The sequence below is a fragment of the Hipposideros armiger genome, unplaced genomic scaffold (genome assembly GCF_001890085.2).
Source record: "Hipposideros armiger isolate ML-2016 unplaced genomic scaffold, ASM189008v1 scaffold_447, whole genome shotgun sequence".
NCBI lineage: Eukaryota > Metazoa > Chordata > Mammalia > Chiroptera > Hipposideridae > Hipposideros > Hipposideros armiger.
The window spans coordinates 336,327-345,971 of record NW_017731797.1 but is presented as its reverse complement, the minus strand read 5'-3'; the positions used below and the strand labels follow the sequence as shown (position 1 = coordinate 345,971).

Below are 9,645 nucleotides of genomic sequence, written 5' to 3'. Positions count from 1 at the left end.
AAAAAAAAAATCTCCCCTTTGTTCTTAAGCTGTCTCTGTGCTTGATGTACAAGTTGAAACGGTTGTTGCTCAGTAGCTGCACGTGCAAATTCAAGCCAATACAAGGAAAATGAAATTAGCTCTGTGGTTTTAGTTTTGTCTTGGAGTTTGCTAGGCACTTGTATTGATAATGCATAAAGCAACAAAAGTTCAGCCCAAGATCCTTCCACAAAAATGGGGTCCTTGAGGAGATGGCTGCACAGAAGCGTCTCCACTGAGTAGGAAGAGCAATGGCAGGAAGGTAGCTTTTTAGCAATTTTGCACACTCATAAAGACATCTAAAGTTGGAGGAAGCCATGTCTTCTATTTTTCTTATGTGAAATTATATTTAATAAGTAACCAGTTGGTTAATAGGTAGCAGTTCTTTACCTTGACTTTTTTAATTCTTTTTTCTATAGAATTATGAAAAATTATTCTTACGGTAATTCATATACAGGGACCAGAGAATTCATTCCATAAGCTGAAATGAATAAGGATTTATAAATTGTATCAACAATGGGACGCTAGTTTGTCTTCTAACATCAACCGGTTTTTAAACTTTATAATGCATGTATTCCAGAGGAGTGAGACTACCTCTGGAATAAGAAAACCCCATAGAGTTGTCATAGGCTGCAAATGGGCCTGTGTGTGATAACAAAATTGAGTTATTAAGAGAAAAAGATAATCTACAGGCCTTAAGTGACTTTATGGTTCCTGTTTTTTTGCCATGGCCGTTGGGGTTTTGTTGTGCATCTGGTTTTAAGGAGTTCACCTTATTCCCCCTCTGAATATTACTGGTCATCCTTCCACGTTATGCCTTCTATGTCTTGTTAATATAATACCTAAGGACTTAATGACCTTATATTTGGACTGAAGTAACCTCCAGCGTTTATTGGTTCTCCCTGACTTCACAGTCTCTGCATCGGGCCTGATGAGAGACCTGGCCAGATGGGTTGCAGGCACAGTTATTCCAGAGCAGGGGGAGGTAAGGGTGTATGAGCTGGATAGGAACTGAGTGTCATGGGTTTAGGGAAAAGTTGGGCTTGATAGCTTCCAGGCAAAGAAGCTGCTGTCACTGTAGGCTTTCAAGTATGGGAGGCACATGTGGAAAGCCATTGTCGCAGAGGTGAGTCCCACAGCTGTATAGAGTTTAAGATGATGCAGAAAGATTGTGAAGTCAGGGAGATCCAGTAAAGGCTGGAGATAACTTGAGTTCAAGTGTCAAGGTCATGAAGTGTGGATGTGAGTGCTCCTACCAGGACTAGTAAGAGAGTAGTCTGAAGACATGCTACAGCAGGAAATGGCATTACTGGTTACAGATTGCCTTCCCCCTACACATACCATTTGCTATGAGGTGATAATTAATATTCATAATAATCCCAAGGCATTTTAAGACCACGAAGGCTTTCTGAATTAGAAAATAAAGCTTAAATGGTATTTACCATAATGGTATAGAAAATGTATTTTACACTGTTTTAGTTCTTTGAAAATTGGTCATCTAGACTATGGAGCTAAAACAATATCCTGAGCTTAGCTGATCATGCAGATTAGGGTTCACTGTACTCTTAGATTGGTCTCCTAATTTTGATTCTTTTTTTTTTTTAAGAAATTTTATTGGGAAACAGTGTGTTTCTCCAGGGCCCATCAGTTCCAAGTCAAGTAGTTATCTTTAATCTAGTTGTGGAGGGCGCAGCTCCTTGGCCCATTTGGGGATTGAACCAGCAACCTTGATGTTATGAGCCTGCACTCTAACCAACTGAGCAAACTGGCTGCACTAATTCTGACTTTTTTTTTTTTTTTTTTTTAAGCTGGGCCATCCTGCCACCTGTTGGCAGCTCAGCTCGGGCCCATGTGGGAATCAAACTGGCCACCCTGTTGCTCAGAGCTTGCACTCTTGAGCAAGCTCTTAACCAACTGAGCCACTCGGCCGGCCCTTAATTTTGACTTTTTTGTGGAAGAATTCCAGGGAGGATGGCAGAGTGATATCAGGCATTACTCCCAGATCGATTTAGACATGGCAGAAACCAACGACATCAGTAATTACAAAAGCTGGCTACCAGGTGAACCTTAAAATTCATCAGTAAAATGAAGGAAACCCAGAATCAAAACTAGTATACTAAAATTAACAAAAACAGGGAGAAAACATTTGGGAGCAAGCAAATGAAAAATGTCAAACACAGTGTAATGTATGGTTTGTGTCTCAAAAATATTGAGAGACAATGCAGAAAATGATAATAAAAGACTACAGGAATGTGACTCGGAAACTTTTTGCAGTCTTCGTTGGGCGTGCTGCGCAGAAGGAAAGGGGCCTGAGGAAGTCCCTGTTACTATGTTCACACTCACACGTTTCATGTAATCTCTTTGTGGCAGGAGTGGCTGGGTGCTTCACTGTTGTTTTCCCAAGATTCCTAGTGCTGGGTTTTGCCTGTGGTGATCACCTAGTCTGAGCCTACTGATAGTTTTCCTCTACAGGACTGATTTAGGCATTTCTCATGATTGACTATTTTGGACATAGAGCATAGCAACATTAAGCTGCCTTTTTCCTCGTTCCTTCTTCCCTTTCCAATACTACCTTGTACTTTAGACCCAGCTGGGGAAACTCATTAAACCTAATGTATTGGGAGGGTGGGAGTGGGGGTGAAGAAGGGTTGCCACTGAGGCCACTTTTGGCTATCGTTTTAAATTTAGGGCTCTCAGGACGTACCGATGGTATAAATGCCCTGTTAACAATGATCATTTGCCTTGGGTGCCAGCAACCTGGCAATCTAAAGAAAATAAAAAACACATAAAAATAAGAGCAGAAAAGGTGTTTTCAAACAAATAGGACATTCCTTGCACAGCATTCCCTCCCTGGGAGCTGGTGAGAGTCGGGAGGAGAGCTGTGCTTTTTAGTGTCCTCCGAATGCCCCTTCTGGGAACCTGGATTCTCCAGTCTGCTCCTGAAGCCAGCAGGCTTGATTAAGGAAGGTCTGGCTCCACAGAAGGCTCTTTGTCAGTGGAGCCCAAAACAGATGAGTTTTTTTAAAACCCTGCATCGGTATTTACTTGTCTTACAGTGGTTTGAGTCCAGCCAATGACACTGGAGCCAAAAAGAAGAAAAAGAAACAAAAAAAGAAGAAAGAGAAAGGCAGCGAGACCGATTCAGCCCAGGACCAGCCTGTGAAGNTTTATTAAATTATTTTTTATTATGAAATACACATTTTTTAGAATTAGTTTCAGCTGTACAACACAGTGCAATAGTTATACTTTTTACCCCTCGAAGTGACAACCCCTCTCCCCCAATCCACTGCCCCATTTCCCCCCAATATCGTACATATCTGTTACAAATTCCTTGACTCCACTGCCACACTATCTATCAGCTATTGTTTTAAAAAATCCACTCAACGGAGGAAGAGAAGGTAGCATTTTTTTTTCGGTTACTTGCCTGACAAGTTACCTTGAGCAATTGAGAGGAGAGGCGGACTAAGATCATCTTTATGCCGCATCCCTGTGCAGTTCATGATTTCATCTCTATGGTTTAATTTGCTTGTTTTTAGTGAAAGGCTTCCCGAGAAGTATCACTAAAGAATGAACCTTATCAGCTGCTAGATGTTAATTTTGGGGTACCAGACAAGTAAAATTTACTTGGGTGTTCTGGAACAAGAAAGAACTTTTAGACTAGTTTGTTCCTAGGATTTTTTTTGGAATTTATTTAGCAATGTCGTCGATACCATTGAGATGCTGGTAAGCCATGGGTCAAGAACCCTTTGATAAGGGATGTCTTTTCCATCCTGTTCTCTTACTCCATGGGGACAGATTAAAATGGGTTTTTATAAGTTTTCCTCACTTCCTAGTCATGAGATATTATCCATTATGAAGAAACTTCAGAGAAAAGAAAGGTCTTTTTTAAAGGAATTCCATAAGCTATCCTTACTTGCTTTTGTTTTATTCTTCAGAGTCTCCAAGTGGTTCTTTCCATATTTATTTGATGGCTTATAGCTGCATCTAGCTGTTGGAAAGGAGAAATCTTTTTCAGTTTCTTTTTCTTAATTTCTCCCTTCAGCTTTTGGTTTTTCAAAACTAGATCAAAGCAGCATTGAAAAGAGAAACCCCATCACTGGTATGAAATAAGTGTTCTAATTTTATTTCCCAATTAAGTGGCAATTAAAAAGAAACTAATCAAGAGCTGCTTCAAAGAGAAGAGACTGGAAAGCAGAAGTAATGAAAAGTAAATGAGAGCCTATTTCAGGGAGACTGCTGCTTATGGCAAACCAGTTTCGCTGATTTTTCTCATTGTTTAACTAATGTGCTCACTCTAAAATTTCTCAGCTTTACTAAGTATGCAGTTAACCCTTTCCCTGTGGAGTCCATAGATTTGGGTAGCATAGATGCAGTAACTTCAGGAGGATACCTTTTTAGCTCTTCCTCTTTAACCTTTTGTTTGAAATCTCAGCCCTGCAGGCCTCTCTTCCAATTCCTCAAGGAAGATGCTCTTGTGATTGTTGCATTTAAAGGCACACAAAACATGGTATTTTCTATTGAGAGCACCAAAAAAAATGAAACCTAAAGTTCTTTGACAGGGTCAGTCGATGCTTCATAAATTTTTCTACTGCTGCTGACTTTGAGAACACTTGTTAAGTATTTGATAAATGCTATCTCTTGCTATTATTACTATGTGCTGGGCACTGTGCTAAGCCCCTGGCATGGATTATCTCTGCTAATCTTCTCTTATAACTGATTTAGCTTTTGTAATGACACTTGGGGTTTGCATCTCAACCTCTCCTTTTGACACCCTGAAGGACGCATTCTGAACTCACTGGATTTCTTTCCCCTACTGCGTTGACTTCTACATCCTGACTCTGGGAGTGTGAGTCCAGTCTTTGGGTCCATTCCGTAACCCACGGACTTTCCCTGACTAGGAAGCCAGTTGGCGATGGAGATGGCCGGCCCCTTTAAACTCTCCTTGTTAGACCAATATCTTTTTCAGAGGTCATTCTAGTGTGTGAAATTGCTGCCAGCATTGAGGCGCTGCTCAGAAAATTACTGAAAATGATCTCTGAACAGCATTTGATTTGATTTTGGAGTTGCCAGGTTACAGTCTAGCTCACCAAACTTAACCCAGAGGATGTGAAATTTACATTTCAGTCTCATTCCCGTTTTATTTATTTATTTTTTTGGTTTGTTTTTAGCTGAACCATCCTGCCACCTGTTGGCAGCTCAGCGGCTGTTCAGCTCGGGCCAGAACTCGAACCGCTGTTGCTCAGAGTTCAAACTCTTGAGCGAGCTCTTAACCAACTGAGCCACTCGGCCGGCCCTCATTCCCGTTTTAAATTATCGAGTATATCAGAGCTTTTGTGACCCCTAAATAAAGAGTTTTCCTCCATGGCAGGAATTCACCCTTAAAACTCTGGCTAACTATCCCAGGGCGGGCAGAGGGTGACTGTAAAAGCAATCTTTTGTAATCCCTTCCCAGGACCTGCTGTTCTTTTCATAGGCCTCCTAGGGTACCTTGATGGTCGCACTAAAGTGTTTTTATTTTTCCCGTCGTTTAGGATTCACAAGCAGTTTTTTTAATATATGAATAACTGATTGGTGGAAATTTGCAGAGTTTGGGGTATTGCATTAATGCTCCTGCAGCCACAGCATTACAAAGGATAGGCAGCTGATACTGATTCGTCCCTGGGCAGCTTTGTAAATGCTACTTTTGTTCGCCTCTCCTGGGGCCTTCTGAGCACTAACTAATAGGATTGCTGGTGAAGGTATCATACCTCATGAGTAAATTGATCTGTACAAGGATTTCCTGTTGTCTAAAAGTGGAACCAAAAGGATATTAGAGGCTAAGATTTATTTACAAAGTCTTTCAGGAAAATTTTAAATTTTAGCCTGACGAATTAGGGTAACTTCTAGTTTTTAAGGGTAGAAAACAAGAGACCGAGAGTTGTGAATTTCATTTTCTGAAACTTTTTTTCCCCTGTTATTCTCATAATCAAAACTAAACCTACAGTCTGTATATAGGCATTGGAATCATTTGAAGTAGTTACAGTGGCGCTTTTTATTTTAACTCTTGTAGGAATAGGATAGTTCCTACGGAGGGAGAAGACAACAAAGAAGAAAGTTGATCATATAAAATCTTAACCAGTTGCGCTGAAGAGCACAACATGTCCACTGCTTTCATAGAATATTAACACAGCTGTCCTGTGGAAACATTACTGAAGATGTGTTCTGACCCTCTTTTGGGCTCCAGCTTTTCAGAGTATTATTTTAGTCTGTTATGCCTGGAAAGCATCCGTCAAGACATATTTGTTGAGCTCTTTTAACTGTGTGCTCAGCACAATGAGAGGTGCTGTGGGAAATAGCTGTAAAAGATGTGGTCCCTCCACTTAGGAAATCTTTTCATCTCATTGGGAAGCCAGGAAGCCGCATATTATACTGGGGGTGCCAAAAAAAGTGTCAACGTTGCTCAAGCAGTAGTTTGCCATAATCAGAAGTGTCTGGACACTGATGGCAACCACTTTGAGAACCTTTTGTAATTGCAGAAGTCAAATGTGACTTGTAGTCATCATTTTTTTCTTTTTAAGATTTTACTGGGGAATTGGAGGGAACAGCATTGGGGAATCGGGGAAGGGGAACAGACAAGTTGCTGTCCTTTTGTTCTTCAGTCTAGTTGTGGAGGACGTCGCTTCACTGGCCCATGTTGGTATCATGATCATTGTGCTCTTTCCAGCTGAGGCAGATTGGTCGCTGGCCATTGGACAGCCGCTCACGGCGGCTCACAGCAGCTCACGCCAGCTGCCGGCCGCTCACGCTGGCTCCCTGTCACTCAGGGTAGCTCACGGCAGCCCACTGCAGCCCCAGTGGGGCTACGCTGTCGCTGGCGACTCACGGCAGCCCAGCTCCAGGTCGAGCTGTTGTTTGCCATCTTAGCTGTAGAGGGTGCAGCGTCACTGCCGGCATGTGGGATCCAAACTGGGGCCCTGTTGCTCAGAGTTGGCTCTCCCAAGCCAACTCTTAACCAACAAGGCACTCGGCAGGCCCTGTATTCATCTTTTGTTATTGGTATATATTATTACAATTATAATATAGTTTTTCTTTCTTAAAATGTGTATATATTTTTTTGGGCACCCTCTGTATATACAGCATTAAATTGTTTGGGCGATCATAATTGTGGCTGCTCTCTCACAGGTCGAGAAGGAATTCATGAGTCAGGTCGAAATATAGAAAGAAGATTCATTAAAGTAAGAGGAGGGTCGGCTGGGCAAAGTCTGCTGGAAACTACTGCAAACTACTGAGTCTTCCTTTCATCTATATTTTCTAACCAGGATGTAAATCTCTTCCACCTGTAGTGGAATTTTCTGTTGAGTTCGGCTTTGTCAGTTGGGGTGGGGGAAGGTGCAGATAAGCTGGTTATGGCAACCTTTGCATATGTTATGTAGATTTAAGTTGGAGCCAGGAGTGGATCCCATACAGATGCAAAACCTTTCCCAAGTCACAGGGCCTGCACTGGGCCAAGTAAATAGAAACTGGTATGCCTAGTGAATGTATAGGAAGCAAAGAAAGAAAAGAAGGCTTTCAAAAAGTCCCAAGCAAAATCACACTTATTAATTCGAACTATACCAGAGATCCAAATCTCAAAATAGAAGATTTAATGCCACCATTACAATTCCCTGTCTCATCAATAATCTTAGACAGACATTGAGGAGAGCTAGAGTAGGCAGAGGAGGGAGGATTTCTGGATAAAACATGGCTCACTCTCCTCATTGCCTTTAATACCTGTTTCTCTAACACACAGAAATTTGTCTTAGGGCCCAGTGTGATGAAACAGTGTTCTTGTGGCTTTGCAGGTTCTCAGGTAAATTCTCACAGGGACTACACTGTACTGTTGGGGGAGGAATGAGCCAAGTCTTGAGAGATCGGTGGCTTGTCCCTGGATTCTGGTTGGTTAGCTGATGACCAGCTTGCCTCACGTCTGCGGGCCTTGCTTTTCTTTTCTGTGAACAGCAGGTTAAACCAGATGGTCTTGACATTCCTTCCAGTTCTTGTGGTTTCGCTTCCACAGTAACAGCTCCCTGTTCCTCAGCCACACACCTTGGAGTGGATTTTGTCACCCAGTGGGATTGAGGGGAGGCCCACGTTACAGACCCTCACGGCTCATGTTGGCTGGAAGCTTGGTGCTCCTGTTGCTCATCTGTCAGCTTGCCCTTTCCTCCCGCCCACTCGCACCCTGGCACTGTGTTCTGTCTCTAGAAATAAGTACTGAGGTTCATTTTCCATCTCCTCCCCCAGCCATGACTTTCTACCAGAGCAGCCATAGGATTTCTTATGTATTTGAAATTAGAATATTTTGGCCTTCATTAAAAAATGACATGCTTGATTGCTTTTCTTTCCTGTTTCTGGGTCTGTCATTCTGCTAATTCATCCTATGTTCGTTAGGTTATTGTTCATTAATGACTTGAGTTGATCAACTTTACTTTAGAATATAAATTTCATGTTTTTTATGTGAACTTCCTTTCCATTACAGGCACACGTCATACCCCCCTCCCAATAAAGAAAGCAAGTTGCACTAATTCTCGCTCATTATTTTTGGACTTTGATTTGCTGTATTCCAACGTTCTGGCCAGTCTCTGGAGCAGCGGTTCTCAATCTGTGGGTCGTGACCCCTTTGGGGGTCGAATGACACTTTCACAGGGGTCGCCTAAGACCATCGGAAAACAAAAAGATATTTACATTACGATTCATAACAGTAGCAAAATTACAGCTATAGAGCAGCAACAAAAATAATTTTATGGTTGGGGGTCACCACAACATAAGGAACTGTATTAAGGGGTCGCAGCATTAGGAAGGTTGAGAACCGCTGCTCTGGAGTATGTTAAGGTGACTGGCAGGCTTAGAAACTCAGGGATTTTTGTTTCAATTTGCAGAACCCCAGCATGTCCTAGGACTTGAGGTCCCTTTAAAAACGATGCCAAGGTTTTAGAGAAGGACTAGCCTGGCTTCTGTGGGGTCGGTCCTCTGGTTTGGTTTTCGCCAGATCCAAATTGAGGCCATTCTTCTATGAAATGGTATTGGCTTCCTAGGATGCTTCTTGAAGATATACTCTCAAAGCCTCTGAACTTGGTTTCTTATGAATAATCATAGTCACCTTGAAAGCTAACCAACCCTACCTCGTGAGCTCCTTGGAAGTCCCTGAGTCAGTTGTCTTCCTATTTGATGTGTTGACTGTGAGACCGTGGTGAACTCATAATGTGTTCTCTTGGATGTGGCGTAATACCTGCTAGTTCAGTAAAAATGACTGTTTTAAAAAACATGGGCCTGCCGAGTGGCGCATTGGTTAAGAGCTGGCTTGAGACGCCAGAGGGCCCTGGTTCGGATCCCACATATGAGGGCCAGTAACACTGCCCTCTACAGCTAAGATGCTGAACAACATCTCAACCTGGAGCTGGGCTGCCATGAGTCGCCGGCGATGGCATAGGCTGCAGCCCCTGCTGCAGTGGGCTGCCATGGGCTACCGTGTGTAGCCAGCAGGCAGCGTGAGCGGCCAGCAGCCGCGGTGAGCGGCCGTCCAGAAGCCGGCAACTGATCTGCCTCGCCTGGGAAGAGCGCAATGATGGTGCCAACTTGGGCCAGTGAAGCAACGTCCTCCACAACTAG

The 9,645-nt window shown here is 42.8% G+C and overlaps 1 protein-coding gene across 1 annotated transcript in view; it reads left to right on the top strand.

Annotated features, from left to right (window-relative positions):
* LOC109394962 (glycylpeptide N-tetradecanoyltransferase 1-like) overlaps window positions 1-3,192 on the top strand; it is a 13,134-nt gene extending 9,942 nt beyond the window's left edge. Inside the window, exon 2 of the mRNA XM_019665553.1 lies at window positions 3,075-3,192. Coding sequence (XP_019521098.1) covers window positions 3,075-3,192 — 118 coding nt within the window. The remainder of the gene's footprint in view (window positions 1-3,074) is intronic.
* Window positions 3,193-9,645: the final 6,453 nt, after the last annotated feature.